This window comes from Pagrus pagrus, assembly GCF_965226575.1.
Source record: "Pagrus pagrus genome assembly, chromosome: 16".
Lineage (NCBI taxonomy): Eukaryota > Metazoa > Chordata > Actinopteri > Spariformes > Sparidae > Pagrus > Pagrus pagrus.
The window spans coordinates 5371933-5394023 of NC_140200.1; the positions used below are offsets into that span (position 1 = coordinate 5371933).

Here is a 22091-nt window from a genome sequence, read left to right on the forward strand (position 1 = left end):
CGGTCCAGTGTTTTCATTGTTTATTTGAGAGCTTAGAGAATAAACAGTGCTGCAGTTTGAAACTGTACGACAGAAAAATCAGAGAAATATAAAATCTACACTACAAAACTTGCACACATGTACACAGGGACCAGAGACGAACAGACTAGATGTGATGATACATGAAGCAGTGAACAAACTGCTCCTATGGTCCAGCTACACGACTCAGGGAGACGCCACAAAAATAGGAGTTAGACCAAACAAAACATCTTCCCAGGTCCATCATCTGACACCTTCCTCATCCCTCCTCAATATATATAACCATTTCTATCCTCACATCTTCACTTCACTTCCTCTAACATCACACTTATAACATGCTTGAACATTCATCTCAAGGTAGACAACCAGGTTTGTGCAAGACCGTCTCCAGCAAAACATCTGAAAATTGATTATTTATGTTTATTCTGTCTTTTAATTGTTGGATTTTTGGGCTGACTACCTGTGCTCTTCCTGTAACTTCATCTTTTTTGTCTCTACTGGCGTCTCCCTTTGTAACCGTTATGATTCATTACTCATGTTTATGAAAGTTGATTTTTAAAAAGTAGAAAACAGACAAAGAAGAGCTGTGGCAACATGAAAAATAAGGCAACCTCTTTCTTTTCTCAGTGCATGAAACTCAACAATCCTTTCCTCTCATCGTCTCCAGATCCGTCTCCGTTTATAAACTTCCTAAGGATCTTTGTGCAAAATAACAATTGTGCAGTTCACAGTGCTTCTGGCTGCCGCTAGCGTCGGTGCATGTAGACACATAGCAAAGCATCGGTCCACCTCCTCAGGTCTTTGTGTCGAGTCTCCTCTCCACCGACTTGAGCAGCAGCTCAGCATACTGCTCCAGTAGGGCCAGGGCCTTCCCCCCTTCACCTCGGACCTCCTGGTCTACCTGGGGCCCGTCACACTGCGAGATGGGCTGAGGCAGAGAGTCCAGCTCAGCCTTGACTGTCAGGAGGGTCTCGGACAGGATGCTCCTCATCTCTTGTTGATCTTCGCTGGGCTGTTGGCCCGACTGCAGCACCTGGTTTATATGAATGTTTAGGTTAGACAGGGAGAGCGACACACAGGCAGTCTGTCAGTGTCTTTTCCTTGTTTGGTCTGTTCTGGTCCTTTGTTTTTAGCGTAAAAACAAAACAACAAAGGACAATCTTTCTGTCAGTCATCTAATCCATGAATAGATTTTTTGTTTCAGCTCTATAAAAGTGGAAAAAGGTGTGAAAATACAAGTTTATTTGTACAGATTTCAGCGAAGGCCTTTTAAATTAACTGAGACCGATATATTTCCCATTTAGGAGCGTCTCTACCGTCTCTCACACACACATGCAGACACACACTCACTGACCGTAGTGTAGAGCATGACGGTTTTCCTCAGACTGGTGTGCAGCTCATGAACAGCCTGCCTACAAGTTTCCAAGGTGATGGAGTGATCTGCAGAGAGAGAGAGAGAGAAGGACTCTTTCAAGTACAGCACAGCATGCGGGAAAAACCAGAGACGCACAGAAACTGTACAGTTATCGAGCGACGCGCAGTGAATGTGCAGCAAAAGGTTGAAGAGCATGGAGAGAGAAACAGGAATAAACTTGGTGGCGGAAAAGTAACAACACACGAGGAGGACGCAGAGAGAGAATCTGTGAGAGTAAGAAAAATGATTTCACAGTTTATATCCTCCGGCAAAACACAGTTGTAGGTACAAGTGTGGACTGGGTATCACTTAACGGCATTTATGGCTTCTGTGTTTTTCAAATTGAAATGAAATGAAGCTCGTTGCCGTCGCGAGGCGGTTATCATCCACAGAGCAGCAGGCGCAGAGGCATGAAGAGCAAGTTATTTCAAGAGTCATCTCAGCGTTTTAACTCAGACGCTTTATTTACTCAGTAAGCGAGCAGAAAACAATCTGCGACGGCACTTCAGCTAACTGAGGCTCTCTGTATCAGAGCACGCCGTCAGATCATACTTTATTTCATTATACATGTGTCAATACACACTGTTTATATAAAGAGCTGTGACATTCGCTTCTCAGAGGATAAAACCAACTCCTCGTGTCATGTCAAGTTATGATACTGCTCATGATCTAACTGAAAGATTGTACCACGCTCATGCTTTTAATAGTAACAGAATAATTGGCTGGTTTCATCAGCAAGACGTCGGATATCGATGTTTTGTCACATCGCTCGGCGTCTCGTACGGACGCAGAATGTAACCTTTAACTCTTTAAAAGTCACTGTTACAGCTGTGTAGCTTACGAGCTACAGACTGCATTTCTCTTTTGGAGACAAATCTTCCTTTGTGTGTTTTGTTTTGTGAATAAACCATTTCTCAGCCTGAACTAGTACCTCCTGTTTCTGTTCCCTCCTTTACACTCGGTTTCATTTTACTATGTTGCTCCCCTCATCCCCCGGCCTTACGGGGACGTAACAGTCAAAATAAGGAATACGTTTGCAAAAATGTCTTTATCGGTCAAGTTTTCTTCCTGGATCCACATTTAGCAACTTTTCAGGCGACTCATTTAGGAGTCGAGAGTAAAAAGTTAATTCTGGGCATGAACCAACAACCTTGGAGTTAGTTTAAAGCCGTACAGACGCAGAAGACACCCTTCAGCACCCATAGGAGACATGACAACATGTGGGTATTTGGGAATAACCGAGCAGTTATTCTTGTATAATAGAAAACAGGCATGAATGTGTTCAGAGTCCTCTGCGATCTTTGGAGCATACTGTGCAAAGATGACATGGACAGGCTCTGTCCTTTGAGTAAATGTGAATGTGCTCAGCGAGTTTTTTTAGCACTTTAGATTTTGAAATGTCAAGTGGAGTTTCAAGCCTGTTGCATGAAATGTGTTTCAAGTTTTTGAGCAGCGGAGAATAAAGCCGGTTCAATCGTGTTTTCATCATAGAAATACTTCAAAAATAATATTTTATCTCCCTCCGCTTTTTACTTCAGCCCTTTTACTTCAATGAAATGATCCCAAAATTCACCAGAAGAGCAGAATTCAAAACGTCCTCTCAACTGTGGTATGCGGTATAAAACACAGTAATGACAGCAGGAGGACGCGGAGACGGACACGGGGAACATGAGACGGACGAGCAGACTGACAGACTGGCCAGACGGCGGAGGGAGAGGAGTGTGAAGAGCTGCAGCGAGGAAGAGGAGGAGCTGGAGAGACCGACAGGTTAATACAAGAGTAGCTTGGAGGACGGACCTGGCTGCGGGTCAGCGCTCGGTGTGTCCGCCTGTTCGGGAAGCAGAGGGCACTCTTTGGCTGCAGCCACCTGTCCTGGCTCCTTGGCACTGGGAGGAAACGTCAGAAAACGTGTGTCAGTCGAACTTTTTAACAATCACAACGACAGAATGAGAAGAGAAACGCGTTTAGAAACGTTGTACCTCTCTGACACTGAGCCTCTCTTCTGCTTAATTGGTAGTGAAGTCGGCACAGAAGGATCCAGACTTAGAGACAGCTGCCTGACACGAGCTGAAGACAAACAGATCAACTCACAGTCACACACAGGAAAGACGCTTTTTAGTTTCTTACACATCTACAGTATGTGACTGGCTGTCTAACCTTGACTTCCTGGCGCAGGTGTAACGTCACATCCAGGGTCTGTGGTGGGAGTACAAGCCCTCGCCAAGCCCGTGCACGGACTCACCTCCAGACAGAGGCTGCGACGAGGGCTGAGAGGCTGTTTGGGGAGCGGGATGCGAGAGGGCGGGACGTTCTGGGCGAAGGTAGTGGGTGAAACTGCAGCTGTGGGATGGGGTTGAGGATCTGATAAGAGGGTCGACCCCGATGAGGCAGCGGAGGGGAAGGCGGTGACGGGAGACGACGTGAGCAGGGGCGGCTCGAGCTCCCCGCATGACCTCCTGATCTTGGGGAAGGAGGGGGAGCTCGGCGGCGAGCGCATCTGGATGCCCTCTCCCAACGAGGAGGAGCGGCTGCTCTTGGCCATGGAGCTGGCCGTGGGGTTCATGTAGGAGTGCTGGGGCTTGAGTTTGGGGCTGTCCCAGGGCAGCGGGGACCGGGGAGACTGTGGGGAGCCGGGGGAGGGGGAGGAGAAGTGGAAGGACGGCCTGGTTGTGTCGTGATCCAGGAAGAGCTGCTGAGGTCTCTTGCACGACTCGCTTCGGTCACTAGAGGGCACAGGTGAGTGAGGAGCTGGAGAAAAGAAAGTAGAAGAGGAGGTTATTGTGACTTATTTTGAGAAAATAGAAGTAAAACTCATTATGTTTTGTCATTTTTTTGTAAAAGAGCTTGATAACTTTCAGAATTACATCATAAAAGTGAATTATTGTCAATTCTAGATGTTTATTTTAGAAAAGATCCACGGAAGTAATGTTTAAATGCACTCTTGAGGCACTTTAACTGCCTCACAGGACATCTAAAGGAGCTCATTAAATACTCTGACCTAATTTAGCAGAAATGGCAGCAAATATACATAAATAAATCCACAAGAAGACGCTGAAACGTACAGTCTGAGGACAGGTTCTGGGCTGAGTATGTCCTCTGTAAAGGTGTCCCTCTGTCCATCAGCATTGGGGCTTTGGATGGAGGGTTGGACAGCCTCCACAGGTGGGACCCTGAAGTCTTCTTCCTCAGCGGTCTGTGAGTAGGAGTGCCGTCGTTGTCTGGAGCGTCGGCCCTGCTGGGAGGCAACACAGCAGCTCTGAGATCAGTCGGTCACAATAAGAGCAAGCCGAAGCAAACATCAGCCGTGATAGTCTCATTTTCTTTTGTTGTCTGTGCCACATTTAGGCCACACTGTAGGGTACTGGTTGAATCTATGTGCATGTGCATAATTACTGTAGCTGAGAGTTCAGTTTCTGCCTGCTTTTGTTTACCTCTATCTATTATTAATGTGTAAGTAACAGAGTTAAAATGTTGCAGCCTTGTGTGACTTCAGGAGAGTCCCCGCTTGTATGTATGTGTTGTAATGCATTCACTATGTGGTCTTATTAATGTTTTATCATCAGTTATGTCTGAGTACCTTTTGTGCTTTTTGGACATTTTGCGTTTATGATTCATTAATACATTTTGTTCACTGATCTAAAAATACACCACAGCTCCTAGTCTGCGTTGTCTTCTTACCTCGGCCCCTCGCTCCTGTCGGGGGACGCGGGGGTCTTGTCTTCGGCGCTATCTTCCATCATGGGCCGCACTTTTGACACCGGGGGCTTCGGAGAGAGGCTGCCTTGATCCTTTCCGTGCACTTTGGCGAACAAAGGGAAGCTCCTACGCAGAGAGAAGGCATTATGAATACATACAGTACACATTATCTACAGTGAGTTAATGGGATCGTTTGTTGCTTGTCTCATGTCTAGACGCTAAAGATAAAGATAAAGACAGCAGTTAAGCACAAAGGCTCTGAAAACTAGCCTAGCTAGCAACATGTTGTTTTGTACAGATTAAACAAACAAGATATAAAATGCTAATCTGTTAGCTTTAGAGGTGCAGGAAGGCCGATATTTTTACCTTTGTATGCTGAGCTTACAGTGACAATAAAGGCATTCTGGTTCTGATTCTGAAGTACTTATTATAGTATAATTTTGTGGTATTTTACTTAAGCATTTCCATTTTCTGCTACTTTATACTTCCACTCTACAACATTTTGGAGTCAGATATTGTACTTTCAATCCACTAAAATCATTTAAAAACTCACAGTAAGTTACTAGTTACTAGTAGTCTGAGCCAAAGTAGTGTATTTTTAAATTAACGTATTTTAACAGCAATCGGATGAGAAAAAAACAACGATTCTGATGAAATCACACAATGTTTTACAGATAAATGTCTCACTGCATTCATGGGCAACACAAAAAACAATCGTCCTACACTAATAAAACAACCCAAACACAGATAACAATGTCGTTTTTTACACTGACAGCTTGGCGAGATCGGGGTGCTACACACATGGTTTAGCAGAGCAGTGTGCGTGAGTCCACACGGGTTTGTAATTATAGCTGCGAGTCCGGACTGGTCAACAGTACCTGTTATTATGTCCGCTGGCCAGGAAGCGTGAAGACATACTGAGCCTGGGGACTCTGCTCTGCTCAGCTGTGGACGGACATCGAGCGTGAGAGAAAAAAAAAATGAATTGAAGGAAAATAGAGACGGTGGCAGAGAGAGATGAACAACAGGCAGTGACACGGAGAAACAGAAACAGAAAGAGAAACTGAAAGCCCGATCGATATTGTGCCTGCTTCATTTAAAGGGACAGATGAACATTTGGGGGGTATTCAAAATGTCGAACTATCCCTTTAAAGTTGTGAGTATGTCTGGCCTCTCCTACCCGGGCTGCAGCTCTCTGCCAGCGTCTCAAAGTTTTGCTTGAGGAAACCTTCTTGACTGCGGTCAGCGGCGCCGGTCACCGTCCTCAGAGCCTCGTCCATACTCGTCACTTGGGCCACCTGCCCCTCTTCCTCCCTCTCTTCCTCCTCCTCCTCATCAGAGCTGTCCTGGCCGAGGGAATCCACATCTGCAGAGTCTGAGGAGGAAACAGGAGCAGCTGAGGCACAAAGGAAAGAAAATGCTTTCCAAACCCTCCTTGACCTTGGTACATCTAGTGCATACGGCAGGTAGGTATCAGATAATCCTTAACAAATGACCAGCCACAACACGGAGGCTTATGCGGTGGTGTTATCTGACGTATTCCTATCAGGTCTGAAACTAAAAAAAAATCCCAGCCCCTGTGTGCTCAAATCCCTCTCGGCGGGTATCGGCTTTACTGTATGTTGCAGGAGATATCTTGGCTTTCGTTTACATTCTGGCTTTCGGTTTTAAATCCAGCACTTGACACACTTTGAGAAGACGTTCATGACTTGAAACAGAAACGTAGACGGATGAAAAAATATAGTGAAATATAGCGTGTCAGCGCGTCTTTGATATCTATTCAAAATTCCCTCGGCTTTAGTCTGTTTTATTAAAGCTCACTCTGCTGTGGCATCACCTGCAGCGAGAAACACCTTCGCTGAAAACCACCAACGCTGATTTTAACAGCTTAAAGGAGACATATTATGTGTGTTATCGGCAGCTCTGTCTGCATCACCCCGTCTCTGTAAGGCCTCCCTCCTGAATAAACACTCGCTCACTGCTTACAACAACAGAGCAGCTGCGCTAAATCAATTCCTACGAGCCAAACTAGCTGCCAGACATAAATCATGCAAAACGTGTGACTCTGTGACGTAGCGTGACGTCACGAAGTTACAGAATTAAAGGCGGGACTACTGACGAGGCGTTTGTGGGAGAGAGGAGCGTCTGTTGGTTGCTGACTTTAAGGGCTAATCTTTTGTTTTCATGAAGCAAAAGTTTGTCTTTTTTTCCGGTGTAAGTCCTCACCATCCAGGACACGGTCCGGGCTGGACTCCCTGCTGTCGTAGCCCAGAGAGCAGGCGCTGTCCGGGCTGCGGCTCTGCTGGCTCTCACTGCGGATCCCTCGCCCCTGCATCCTGCAGTGCTGCTCCTCCACCGTGTAATCACTGACGTACGAAAACGAGAGAGCGGGGGAAAACAATGAGGAACAGAGGAGGAGGGAAAAAAAAAACATTTCACCAAGAATAGAAAAAGCACTTTCGTTCCCTCTCAGTGTCATCGTGAGCGCTCGAGTGAAAGCATGAGAGTGCTGAGCGAGGATCTACCTGCCCTGTGGACTCGTCTCGTCCTCGTGCTCCTCGGGGTACAGCACGGCTCCGTCGGTCCCCCTCGCGCCCTTGGACGGGTGTGAGGACAGCCAGGACAACCGATGCCTCTTGGCTCTCTCCTCCAACTGCAGCTGCAGAAAATCATAGATGACAGTGCAGTCACACACACAGACAGACAGCTCGCTCTTTGTCTCTCGTTAACATTAGGAGCCATGCGTACCACGGGCTCCTGGAGGCTGGACGCGCTCTGAGGGGGGCAGTTGGGGTTCTTCTTGGGGGCGAAGGTCTCCAGCTGCCTCAGGTCCATCATGGATTTGACCATCACCTCCAGAGAGCCCATGCGATGAGACCAGCGCCTACGAGGGCGCCTGGAGGAGTCGGGAGTGACCTGGCCGACGCCTCCATGCTAGAAAAAGGAGGTACGGGAAATGTTGCCTCGATTTTTATGAATAAAAAATATCATACAGCAGATCAGGAAATTAAAGTTGACGTGCACTAAACGAGACGAGCACATCTCAGACGAGGCCGTGTGATCTAGATTTTTAGTACTCCCACTATTTCAGGATGGATTTCACATTCGCTTTTTATCACTTTTAAGACTCAGCAGGAGGGAATTTCCCCCTCTCGTACATCACAGAGGATTTAATCTCATGTGTGGTAGAGTGAAGCCGGAGATCCTTAAGCCACTTCAGTCCTTCTGAAGTACTGACAGAAATCTTAAAGAGGTGGTGGTGAGGCATTAGCTCAGCTGTTCATCAACCGTCCATTTCCACACACTCAAAGCATCGTGCTGGTTATTACGTGCTGTTAATCACTGTTAAGTATCTGACAGGGACTGAATTCAAGTTATTGTTGGAGTTTACTTCCCCTTAATGGGGCTCATAAAACATGTAGAGGAGACTTTAATAAAAGGCATTCAGTGTATTTTTGGTGAAATGGAAGTTATCATCAGACATTTCCCTGAAGCTCAGTATCAAACAAACCAACGAGCTTGTGTTGGATTACTGTTTATCTTTCAGTGTGTAAATTCATCTGCATCACAGCGTTACACTCGACACTTTGGGCCTTCGTGATTTATCTCATAAAGTAGTCGGATAGTTGATTAAGCCCAGGAGATTTATCGTATTCTCATTTAATAATTAATATCAATTTTTGGGTCTCAAATACAACCATTAAAGGGTTAATTAACTGAGGTTCAACACAGAGCCATTAAGTGGAGAGAGTTGTGTCATCTAATCTCATTAATAATAATAATAGGGTATTTTCCGATAAAGGCTTTATAATGAAGACTGGAATCAATACATGCCGATATTACAGGATGCTAAGATGACGATTTAAATGTGCGCATGCAATGTGAACCGTTGACTAGCAGTTTTCCTATTTTGCCCTTTATATTGTCTGCATCTGTGGGCTATCACAATAAAGATGTACATATATCGACATTTGCAATAAGCCAAAATGAGTTGGAAAATGTCTGCAAATTGGAAAAAATCCAATATTTTATCATGAATTTGTTAAAGGTGCAATATGTAAGAATTGGCCATCTGGTTTTCATGATGAAAATGAATGAAAACAGTCTTTACATGCTTTTAGAAAAGCATTTCTAATGTTTATATTTCTTCTCTGAAGCGGAGAGTGAGCAGGAAAAGCTAATGGATGGATCGTTTAAACATTGAATAATATCACCACCAACCTTCGTCAGCTCATCCCAGTCCTGCCCTTCATCTGAGCCACCTGTTGTATGAAAGAGCACAAAAACCAGAAGCTTCAGAAAAATAATGAAATAATACTTGTTTGATCTCCGGGTTGTTTTTACCACAAGCTGCCCTCCACAGAGAGATAAAGGTCAGGATTACTACAGATGGCAGATACTCTCCACACAGCTGGTTACACCCCGATGGACGACATGTAGTCACTGCTGATGTGTGTTTGTACTCTCATTCAGCTCATGATGAGACGGTACCTGTGTCCTCCTCTCCGTGGCTGCTGTCAGAGGAGGTGTTGGTTGCAATGTCTTCTGGGTCGTTGGTGTCGTCGTTCTCCGCTCCGTCCTCCTCCTCGGGCTCACGGTCACTGTCGGAGGATAAGCCACCCAGAGTGGGGGCACTACGTATCTCTCGCCTGGAGAAACACAGTCGGGCAAAATGGTGAGCGTTCTGCCAGTCTGTATACGTGAAACTGGGACTTTATCATCAGTGTGGTCTGAAGGTGAAGCTGAAGGTGGTGTGTGTGGTTTCACCTGAGACTGGAGGTCTTGCAGGGCGGTGCGTTTGGGTTTTGTCGGAGCTGGCAGAGCCTCGCTCTCATGCTGATTGTCAGCTCCGGAGCCAGTCGCCACACAAAGATACAGCTGTGAGATAAAAAGCATTCAGACATTAAAAATTCAACGTTTCATTTCAGCTTGACTATCGAGGAAACTGTCTGCAAACACATTTCCCAGCTCATTTCCTCCGGCAGCGAGAGGCTGGAGATGATTTTAATTTTGGGTGGTGCTCCAGCAGTCTCTGGGTTTCTACAGTCGCTTCATTCTGTTCCTGTGTTGATATCTCGTTGTTATAAGAACTAATGCTTGTAATTTATTTAGAAATACTGAATTATAATAGTATAAATTATGTGATATCCTCGAGTGCATCTTTCTCACCTGTCCCCGGACACAGAAATCAGATGCTTGCAGTCGTTGGTGAACTTGATCCCAGTGACGATCTCTGCAAAACAAAAAATACAAGCAGTAATTCACTCACAGCTCAGCTCGACAACATGAAATATACGACGGTGCACGTGGGGTGTTCTGATACCTGAGTGTCCGAACATAGTGGCGACGCACTCCCCAGTGTAGAAGTCAAAGATGCTGATGTTTTTGTCGGAGCAGCTGGTGGCCACGTACTGACCCGACGGATCGAGCTGAACCTGCCGGGGCAAAAAGAGAGAATCACGGTCAACGCGCTGAATATATACTGCAGGTGAGGACAGGTGTGGAGGAGGACGTTACCCTGAGCAGACTGCCATCCTCACTCAGGGATCCCTTGTAGAGTTTCTTCTGTTTGCCGCTGCTGATGTTGAAAATCCTGGAGTCAGAAAGAAAAAAAAGAAAAATCCTCAAAATATCTTCTACAATGACTCATCGACCTTTCAGAAACACCTTCCCACGCGCTCACCTGATGCAGCGGTCCTGACAGCCCACAGCAGCGTACTTGCACGTGGGGTCCACACCCATGTCGTACAGAGTGGTCTTGCTCACCATGTGGTGGGAACGCCTGAACTCTGTTCCTCTTTCACTCTGCAAAACAAAACAAACACTTACGTATTTATTTATTTAAAAGGATCCCAATTATCTGAATGCACCAGGTGCCAACTAAAACCAGAACATTTTATTCACAACACACATCAGAACATTTGTGTTACGTCGCGTTGATCACATGTGCTCACAAGCTGTGTTTACCTCAAGTAATGGTCATTAACTTCTGGTGTACGTTCATTTCTAACTGTTTTTACTAAGTGACGGGGAGAATTAGTCTCAGGATAATCTGAGACAAGTTAAGGTCACCCAGGAACGAGAACAAGACGCTATGCACGACCAAAACAAGACCGTGGATCAGCTGTTGAGCTAAGTAAAGCCTTCCTTTAACGGTAGTTTTGGATTTGATGTATAGAGGGAGCGGTCAGTGTCAGCACACACACAGAGTCGATATGCTTAAAACAGCATGAGAGAAACAACATGAAATATGTTTGGCAGAGTGAACAAAGACCCAATTTGAGTTAAAGTAATGTCGTTTTTGAAGTTAGATCCGTAGAAATTCTGTATCTGAGCATCCAATCATGCACACGCGGTCAGAAAAGCGAAGAGGACGCTCATTTAGCTCAGGCCTGTCACAACAAGTTTCCACAGTGGATACTCTGGTTATAAGTCTGGACACTGAGGAGTTTAACTGAGCACTAACAAGCCATTGTTTATTGTGCGAGTCAACGCAGTGGCCCGAATCGTGTCTTAAGTTTAACAAGAATGCTGAAACTTATGCAACTCTGACCCGACAGAAAACTGTCCCAGTAACCCAGAAGCACAGTCCGGAGGAAAAAGGCTGCAGCAGGACGTCGCCTTTATCGCATTTAGTTATACAACTCGCAGTCCAAATGCTCCTTTTGTGGTACAAGCTGTAGAGTTGTATGAACAAACGGGAGCTAAACAGATTGTGTGGCTGTTGTGTTGCACAATGAGGCCTTAATATGAAGCATTAATGGAGAATCTGAGTCGAATGCAGTGAAGCAGGAAACAGTGATAACTATGTCTGGAGCTAGCTAGCCATTAGCTTAGCTGTTCAACAGCTAGCCTGGTTCTGTCCAGCGGGAACAAAAACCGCCAACCGTCACCTCAAAAACTCACTTGCGTACATGTTATATCTGCTTTATTTTGTACAAACAGTTTAAACACAAGCAGGCTAGCTGTTTCCAATTTTTGTGCTAAGCTAAGCTAACTGCGTTCTGAGTTGTATTCAGCTTTTCTTTCTTTTTTATATCAAACTCTCAACAACAGCAGACAGTTAGCTTAATTTAGCACAATGACTGGAAACGGGGAACAGCTAGCCTAGCTTAACTGTTTTAACTCTGGTTTTTGTAAATAATAAACAAGATTTAGGCGCCAATAAGTGAGTTTTAGAGGTGCTAGTTGGCAGATTTTGATACCTTTGGACAGTGTCAGGCTAGCTTTTCCCCTCTGTTTCCAGTCTTTGCGTTAAGCTAAGCTAAGCTAAGCTAAAGACATATTTCCCCTACAGACATGAGAGTCATATTGAGCTCTCTACAACAAAGTGATTGAGTGCATTTCCCAGCAGGAAAACAGCTGGACATGGGGGAAACAGCTAACCTGGCTAGCTCATTTTGACACAAACTGTAAAGATTCATGCTCGGTGACGGTTGAATCTTGCTCGGACGCGTCTTACCTTGTGTGCAGTGCGGAAATAGATGCTCTTGTCTGCCCCACAGCTGATCATCCTCACCTGGTTGTCATTAGCTGAAGAAAGATGAATTAAATTATGACTTTTTAAACTTAAAAATAAATCCTACCTTAATAAAACATGTACAGTAGGAAATGCAAAAACTGTGATAGACCTCGTCTGTCAGCTACAACTAGTATTTTCAAAAGGGTTAACGATCCCGGTGTCGACTAAATTACTAAATTAAACACTAAATCAAGTGCGAGAAAAGGCTTCGCTTACAACAAACAAAGCTCCACCTGACTACACATGTACAGTTGTCATCTTATATTTAAACAAGCAGCGCTGCGAGCGAAAGAAAAGAGGCACTTTGTGTGGGACTGAATGATAGTCAGATGAAAGTGAGGATTAAGAACAGATTAGCTGTCAGATGTTGACAATCTCTCGAGTGGCTCACCAGCAAAGCGGACGGCTGTTATGGATGAAGAGTGCTCGTCAAGGGTCTGCACCAGACTGTAGTCGTCCTCGGCATCCAGGACGTGGATCAGACGGTCTCTGCTCGCTGTGGCCAGCAGCTTCAGACCTGACAGCGATAAGACGACTTAATCACGTGTCGTTAAAAAACAACCGATGCACAGACACAGTAAAACACTCACACACTCACCAGTTTCTGGTTTACTGTACTCAAGACAGAGGATCTCGGCATCGTGGGCCTCCACTTTGAGAATCTCCTCCATGCTGCTGAGGTCATGAATCCTGCAGAGTAACATTCACATTTAGGGATGGAGAACATCTCAGTTAGTCATCACTCTCACTGTAAGCCTTTCTCGTCCTACCTCAGCATCCCGTTGCGATCTCCAGACGCCAGGTGTTTGCCGTCTGGACTCACGCAGATGGTCCTGATGCCCGTCCTGCTCTCTGCTGTCTGTCCGTCTCCTGCTTTGTCCGCGTTCGCATTCGTCGTACTTTCTGGATCCAGCAAGGTGCTCGTGTTTCCATCTATGTAGATTATATTCAGGAGATCCTGCACGGCGATGACAGATAGAGACATTTGTACTTCGTGTTTCGTTTTGACGGGGACATGTGTCGTCTAAAAGCGAAACTCACGCTGCTGAGGATGTTCTGAGCGTGCGTCCAATCGTCCGTGCGCCACAGTCTGATGGTGTTATCAGCCGAGCAGCTGAGGAACGCCCCCGATGACAGCCCAGCACCCAGTTCCCCAGGAACATCTGGGAACATCTGTGGAAGAATTAGAAAGGGAAGTTGTTTCTGACACCGTGCTGTTATTGATTAACCCCCCAGTGAAGCCCAGTCGATGCCCGTCATTGATCCAGACGTGGCTGGTTTGAAACTCGAGGTGTGTATCATCCACTTCCTCCCGCCTGCTCACCTCCAAGTCCCCGACGCAGGCAGCATGGAAGAGGGCGGAGTGCACCTTCCCCACCCTGTTGACGTCCCTCACGTCCCACACGTACAGACTGTGGTCGTTGTAGACACAGCCGAGCCAGCGGCTGACCGGGTCGTAGGTAACGGCGATGGCGTCCGGGAAACGGGCGTCCGCTTTGGTGCAAAACAGGTGGCTGATGGGAAAGAGACGGAGACATGTTTTTAAAGATGTTCATGAACACAGTATAAAAAGATCAAACCTGGATAATATGAAACATTTAAACTACGGTAATTATGATTATTAAGCTAATTATGGTTATTCCCGCTCCCATGAAACCAGCTATTGACTTCCTCTGAGTGATTTCCAGGACACACTATAAATAGAGAGCATTTGATCCCAGGGCGGATCCCTGCCAAGGAAAGGCCGCATTTCTGCTGAGCTCTTCCTCACCTGGCCTCGGTGACGGCCGAGACGTCAGAGCCGAGGGCGTGCGGCCGCGGCAGCGTGCAGACGAAGTGCAGGTCGACGGGGCTGAAGGCTCGCACGGTGCCATCGGCGCAACCACAGAAGATCAGATCCTCAGACAGAGACAGAGAATGGGCCACGCCCGTCTGCAAAGGCAGGACACAACAGGCACATCAGCTCATTGTAAACACACGGGCGAGCGATTTCCCTGCCAGTGAAACAAATTATAAGTGAGAGGGTGAGTCCGCAGCGGTCCTGATAAAGATTACAGAAGGTTGCGGTGGAGCAGAAATGCGTCCTTATTGGAGCACGTCCAGACACATCCTGTACTTGTCCTCGTCCCTGTTGCTAATCCCTCTCTGATCCTCTGGCAGAGGGCAGGAGCAGGACTCACACACCTCCATCCTCACCTCCTGATTGAACACCACAGCTGGACACTGAGCATCGACACTATCGGTCACACACAGCTTGTTGTCGTCTCAAACTTACTGCACAGATATGAGAGCGGTAGCGGTGAACACACACACGACAACTGGATAACTTCATGTTGGTAACTCACCCGCAGGTCCACCCACTTGTCCAGCATCCTCTTGCTGTTAAACTCACACAGCAGGCCGGAGGACGTGATGCAGAAGGTGGAGTCGGACTTGGAGCCTCGTCCACAGGCCACGTCGCTGAAGAAGTTGTTCTTCAGCTCTCCCAGCAGCCCCGAGCGGCCCAGCAGAGGGACGGGAGCGCTGGCCTGAATACCACAGAGGGGTGAGGGGTCGGTGGTGAAGCTCAGACTCGAGCAGAGTACTGGTTTCATGTACTAATGCCTATGTTGTTACATCCTCATGAAGAGAAGGTTGCAACTTGTATATGTAAAAAAAAACATTATCATTATCATGTAATACCTTGCTGGCCTTGCAGTGGTCCAGATACCAGAACTTGACGTGTCTGTTCCCCACGGTTACAAAGTAGGAGCTGTCCTCAGAGAAAGACACACCCGTCACCTTACTGGACACCTTGTTGGTCGCCACGACTACGTCTTTCTGCAAGAGAACGACAAAACAGTGTGTGTAACAATCACATCCCTCTGTGAGCTTCAGCACATTTGATTTGCTCGGGGTTTGGGTCGGGTTCAGTCACTCGACATGGTGCTTTCAGGTTCTTTTATTGAAAATATGATGTAAAAATAGAAAGTGACATCATGTTTTTAAGTTATTTTAGTGTAAAAAGATATGAAAATAAATGATGGTGGACCTGCTGTCTGTGTTGGAGCGATGAACGCAACACAGAGGCTATTTTTTACTTTCCAGCAGCAAAAATTCATCAGTTTACATGAACAAAAACCAGCTGAACCAAAATTAAGCTCCACTAAATGTCTTCTATTATCATGTATCACATCATGTTTGTCTGGTTCGGCCCATGAAAGTGTTTAGCCACACTTAGTCGACACATTTTGGCTACACGTGTGACCAGAACAGTCGCGTACCTTCCAGGCCCAGACGTTGACCAGCATGTCGTGCTGGTTTCCCACGCTGACGATGTATTTGCTGTTGGGGGAGAACGCCACGCAGGAGATGCCATATTTGTGCGACTGGAGCTCGGCCACCTGTCTTCGCTCCGCCACGTCCCACAGCCGCACCGCTGGAAGGTGACCGCTCTGGTGGAAAGAAAGCAGAGTTCATTGAGATGAAACAGCTCATTGTTATTAAAGAAAGGCCTCAGTTTGATGTTTGAGTGCGAAGTCCACCAGAACAGGCAGCACACAGCACAGCAGCCCAGTCTACCCAGTACTCTCTGAGATAATCCTCTCCGTCCTCTGCCCTCTGCTCACCGAGGACAGTAACTTGTCCCTCGACGGGCATTACTCTCTGTCAGGGATCAAAAGGTCAGCGGGCTATTTGTGCAGACTCTTATTCTAATAATGCAGAACGACCTTTCAAAGGTCAGAGTTAGTAGGTGAGAGGAGAGGCAGCCTGACAATGGATGACATTCAACAACTGACTGAGCTTCACACAAAAGACATGCATGTCCTCTACTTGATGTTAATTAGCGACTGTGTGGTAATGTGTGAGGGACGTTTCTAATCAGATTACTCACTCAGGAGTATCTTAAACTCTTCTTCTCTCACAGAGCTACGAAGTCTGGTTGCTTAGAAGACCGGCCTGTAAACATTCAGTGATTTATTATAAAAACCAGCTCTGTAAGCTATAAAATTTGGCATTTGGTTCCCTTTCAGTGGCAGCGGGACGGGACAGCCTCCCCTCGTGGTATTTGGTTGTGTGAACTTTGCTCTCTGCCGTCATGGCAACTACTGAGTGCTCATCCACTTACACAGAGAAGTCTTTAATCGGCTTTGATCGGCCGGGGCCGATTAAGACACCGCGTGTTGAGGCAAACACTGTAAGTACGACATAAACGCAGATGCTTGACGCGTTACAGCGGAAGAAGAGAGGGAACCCTGCTGGGATGTTCTCAATGAAACATGCTGAGTCGTTGAACTGTGATCAGCCGCAGCCTGCAACGATCCAGTCGGCTGAATACACTGACTCTACTGCAACGTTAACACGATGAAGGTAAAGGAACAAAATAAAGTCTGCAGATCAACAGTATGAAGGCTCACCTCTCCTGTGACCAGGTACTTGCCATCAGGGGAGAAAGACAGAGCTGTGATGGTCTTCCTGTGCACAGTGAGAGAAACAAACACTCATGTTTACGAAGCTTTGACAGTTTAAATGTGCAATATGTGAGAATTTCAGTTTAAAACATCCAAAAAGTTACATTTTTAATGTCATGTCAGATGCATCTATGTATTGTGTTGTGTTGCAGAGACCTATTGAAGTTAGCATGCTAACAAGCTAGCCCCTAGCCACACCAACTCCCAGTGCTCCCAGTCCAGGCAGGGTCAGCGAATACGACCACTAGCTGCACGGCTAACTGAGCTAACTAGCTTACAGCAGGTACAGTTAGCAGTTATTTGTTTGGAGCATCAATTTGACAGGTGCCCAGATCTTACGTATTGCACCTTTAATGTTGTCCTGTCTAAATGTATCCGTGCTTAACTCACCTCGATGTGATAAGGTGGTGCTGTCTGTTCTTCTTGGGGTTCAGCAGGACAACGACACACCTGCATGAGGAAGAATATAATCAGATATAGCTCACATAATTATTTGAACTGGAACAGATCCATAAACTCGGTTTGTTTATCTTGTTCTGAGGTAACAGTTTGGTGAAAGTGGAAGATTTCCACAGCCAAGTGTTTTTGTGTCGTCAGGGTGTTTGCAAGAAATGCAAACACTTCTCTGTCACATTTTCAGGTCAGCAAATAAATGAACTGATCTCTCTTTTCACTGTGCATACACAGCTTACAGATGCTTAGTGATTACACCATGACCTTATAGACTGTTATGTAACACAGGAATCCATCTGTATGTGCCGAAGCGAGCCAGAGTTTATTAATCTCTATTGATCCTTAATTAAAATTCATTCTCTGACCTGTTAAAGCATTTTTCAGAAGATTACAGCAAGAAAATCCAATAACACAGTACTCATTCATGCATTTATCCCTTTGGGCATTCGTGCAATAATATATTTATTAACTCTCAAGAGCGCTGGCTGAAGTTAATCAAAATTAAAAAACACTGCGACAAAAGCTGGGTCCAAGGTTGAACAACAATTAGAAGCATTTATATTTAAAAAAAGTAGCACGAGACAATTTAGATTCATAGACACCAAACTGTGTGCAGCCAAGTCTCAGATGGATCAGTGAATAAAAACTGTTTGGGAAAAAGATTGATATCGCTCTCTTGTCTCGGAGCTAAACATGAAGTTACAGCCAGTTAGCTTAGCTCGCATTAGGACTGGAATCATGAGGAAACAGCTAGCCTCGCTCCGTCCAAAGCTAACAAAATATGTCTGACACTGTACAGTTAAACAAACAATATATATATATATATTTTTAGCTTTAGAGGGTGCTGGTCGGTATGTTTTGTTACATTTGAAGAGAGACCGCTAGCTGTTTCTCCTTGTTTACAGCCTTTATGCTAAGCTAAGCTAATTGGCTTCCTGTGGTAGCCTCAAATTTACCATTTTACCAAGTGTGATTACCTAAATGTTGAGCTAACCTTCTAAAGGTGCAACATGAAAGAACAAAATAGGTTAAAAAAAATCAACAATGTGCAAAAACAATAGTGTTGACATCTATGTCGAGTGTTGCAGAGATGTTTTCTGAAGTTAGCATGCTAACCAGCTAGCCCTGGCACATCCAGTCTCATAATACCACTTTGTGCATCAAGAGGAGATCTTGATAGTAAAGCTCAGGCAGAGTCAGCTAATAGGACTGCTAGCTGCATGGCTAACTGAGCTCACTAGCTGACAGAAGCTACAATAACAAGCAGTTAGCGGATGACCTGGTTATATGCTGACCTATATTTGCTTGGGGTGAATTAGACAGGCGGCCAATTCAGACATACTGCACCTTTAAGTACAACATTCACATGAAAAAATAAAAATAGAAAATCTCACTGACACTAAACCCCAGCGTTGTGTTTTGATCGGTGGTTATTTAAACGCTTCAAAGTAAAAGCACCGTCTCGCTTCATGAAGTGTTTACGCTTCACTGCCTTCGCTCTCCGATTCATTCATCTTTTATGTGACCGTGCTTTTTTTTTTTTCCATATTCAAATAATCCAGCCCTAACCCACATTGTTTCCTGCTGATAAAGCGTCAACTCCACTTCCTGTTTAAGCGCGACACAAAGACCAGCGATCCACCTGTTTGTGTGCTGCCTGTTCCTTCAGCTCCGTGCCAGGAAAAAGAAGAAGGCGCTCCTGGTGCGACAGCTTGTGCAGATTTAAACTCAGACGGCAGGTGGATTGCCAGCCTGTGCACAATTTATAAAGCTTACTTAAAAATGACAGTCAGACCTAGATACTATGCCTGCACACACACACAGGCGTACACACCTTGATGTAAACAACCATTGACCTTCTTAGTATTAATACAGCTTTGTTAGAAGATTTGAGAACAGCACAAAAGAGGCTCAGTGTGCTCTTACAGTTTGAGCCCCTCGGGAGCCGGCGAGCTTGTTTTTTAAACTCTGCTTTCACCCTGGTGGCGCGGCAGCTCCGAGGCCCCCGAGCATCGCCGCCGTCGAAACCAAATCCTCAAAACCTGCAGCTCACGTGCCTCCATTTTTAAAAAAATTCTGCACCGAGCAAGTCACCACAGCCAGTGTGTCACTGCTTGCACAGAGTTAATAATACTACACAACACTCTTTACATATCACCGGAGGAGTCAAGGGAAGTCCCCAGGTTGAAAAGAGGCTTTGTCGATGAGAAAGCCCACAGCGCTCTACTCTGAGATGGTGCAGAGATAACACACACACACACAGACATTTGCACACTAAGCATCCACGTGAGGTAGATATGATAAGGAAGCTGCGAGCGCATGCCGTGTTGATAAGTCAAAGGTCAGATGTGGAGATGAGGATGCAGGAATCTTTCTCTTCTCACCCTGCAGGATAGGCGACTAGTCCCGATCGGGGGTCGCAGGCCAGACCGCAGTTTCCTGAAGCAGTGATTCCCAACACCTTCTCCAAAGTCACCTGGAGGGGGGGAGACACAAAGCAGGGTTTTATTTTTGAAGTGGAGTATAAATACCAAACTCCAAACCAGCCGTGATGCAACTAAGCAGCCGCGTCAATGAATCAAAGACAGAAATAGACTGGTTTGGTTGCAACATGTGAAGACGGCGGCTAAGGGTCAGCTGATGTCTTCATCTTTGTATCTCTTTGTGCTCGCTTGCATTTTATTTACGTCTACACAGATTCTCTGTGATTCACTAATGTGTCGTACACTGACGAGGCTCTTGTGCAGCAGCGGTTTATATATTTGATTACATACGTCACGTGAAAAGCTTGTTACTTTACTTTAGGGTAGATGTAGAGATGCAAAACAAGGTGCAAACAATCAGGTTTAATCTGATAATTAAACAGAAGAAGCGACAGAAGGCTATTGTCTGTCTGTCTGTCTGTCTGTCTGTCTTGGGAATTATAAAGCAGCTGTTAAGTGTCATTGATGAGTCTGGATGTTGTCCTACTATGACATGAAATAACAGTTAATTCAACTTTAGTTTATATTTAAAGGGGCACTTATTAGTTTTGGAGAAGAAATTCAAACGCAGAATTTTAATCCATAACTGAATGAACAAGCTGTTCTCAGAGGAAAATAAGGTCCCAGAACACTGTTTGAAGCTAGAAAGGTGGCAGGGTCCGCCACATATAAACAAAGTAAAATGAAATTGTGTTGTCCTTTAAGCTCAGTTTGTTTATTTTGTTTATCATGCAATAAAAAAAAAAATCAGTCAATGAGGATTTTTCTCTTCTGATGAAAATGTCTTCCCCAAAACTACAAAATGCTCCTTTAATCCGCTGTTAACAAATAAAGAAACCATTTATTAAGCAATTAAAAATATAAACATCAGCTACAACTTTATAATGTCCATGCAAAATACGTTTATAGATGAACTACACAGTATTTATTAACCATTGAAGTCAAATATCATAAACATCAGTTGCATTTTTACAAAAACAACCGCTTAATAAATTTTTAATAAAGCATTTAATTGCAGAATTAACTAAAAATATTACATTTCCTAATGATGGTTATTACAATAAGTTATATTTGTTTTAATAAATAGCTTTCTTAATGGTTAAACAATCATTTCCTGTCCTTAATATTTGAGTTATAACCCATTCATGAGCACACATTTGGGGGTTGCCAGGTTGTGACAGTTTGGATCAGTGGGTTCCTCCAGAATTACCTTGCTGCTGAGGTTCTCCCTCCTGTCCTTCTTGTGCCTGGCTGAAGGAGATCGCAGCAACTTCCTGATCCGACTTTTAATCGTGAATCCATCGCCGGGCATCTTGTCCGGAGACCCGCTGCTTGACCGTCCACAGAGACGAGCCCGCCCAGCCGAGAGTGCGCGCAGGCTGCAGAGAGGAGCGAGAGACTGAGCCTCCAAACACCGACAGACAGACACACCTCCACCTGCAGAGGTTCACACGGCCGGAGATCAGAGATCCTGCTGCCGGGACATGTGGACACACTAATCTCTTGAGTGGGTATCTGTCCTCCTCCTCCTCTGCCGTCTTTCCCTCCACCTCTGGACAGATGTCTCGTCTCAGCAGCGCCCACGAGGAGAAATAAACTGCTCCTCAGCTGGTTGCCTGCATGACGTCACGGGTCTAATCTCGACCTGTGTTGGTCTCCTGATTACATCAATCAGTGCTTTTGTTGCTCTAATTGATTTAATAGGATTATAGAGAGAGAGACTCGCGGCTGAATGGCGGATGTTTGGGTGTCTCAGCCTTTTTTCTTTGGCTGCTGCTGATTGGCTGATAAAAGTTATCTGTGCATTTGTTGTGTTTATTTAAATGCATGTTTACCTGAGCTGAAGACATTTTCAGTGATTTCTGAGCAGCTCACTGTCACACTGATGTCTTATTCATCGTAATTAGCCTATAATGCAGTTTAGACTGCAGGTTGATGCTTAATTTATTGTTTTCTGACATTAAAAGTTACAAACAGGACATTTTTGTTTTATGTTTGTTTTTGTTTTCTCTCAAAACTTGACCTGACTTTCCTGCATGTCGCAGGTAACTGAG

The 22091-nt window shown here is 45.4% G+C and overlaps 1 protein-coding gene across 2 annotated transcripts; it reads right to left on the reverse strand.

The window, feature by feature from the left end:
- Positions 1-3: 3 nt before the first annotated feature.
- Positions 4-21907, reverse strand: LOC311271545 (mitogen-activated protein kinase-binding protein 1-like). Of its 2 annotated transcripts, none has more exons than XM_084377280.1 (33): positions 21248-21907; positions 19939-20030; positions 17492-17551; positions 17048-17105; positions 15914-16084; positions 15333-15470; positions 14996-15178; positions 14422-14582; positions 13975-14164; positions 13692-13823; positions 13421-13608; positions 13249-13340; positions 13042-13167; positions 12591-12661; positions 10812-10933; positions 10646-10721; positions 10452-10563; positions 10298-10361; positions 9896-10006; positions 9620-9777; positions 9350-9390; positions 7877-8062; positions 7654-7787; positions 7355-7494; positions 6309-6503; positions 6007-6073; positions 5111-5254; positions 4495-4664; positions 3590-4180; positions 3412-3499; positions 3230-3318; positions 1373-1458; positions 4-1051 (listed from the first exon to the last, which is right to left on the reverse strand). In XM_084377280.1, the coding sequence occupies exons 1-33, from the start codon at positions 21347-21349 to the stop codon at positions 812-814; spliced, it is 4578 nt and encodes a 1525-aa protein (XP_084233406.1). In that variant the 5' UTR covers positions 21350-21907; the 3' UTR covers positions 4-811. The 2 variants fall into 2 exon arrangements, with proteins under 2 accessions (XP_084233406.1, XP_084233405.1); XM_084377279.1 differs by having other exon boundaries at positions 4495-4667.
- Between the last annotated feature and the right edge of the window lie 184 nt (positions 21908-22091).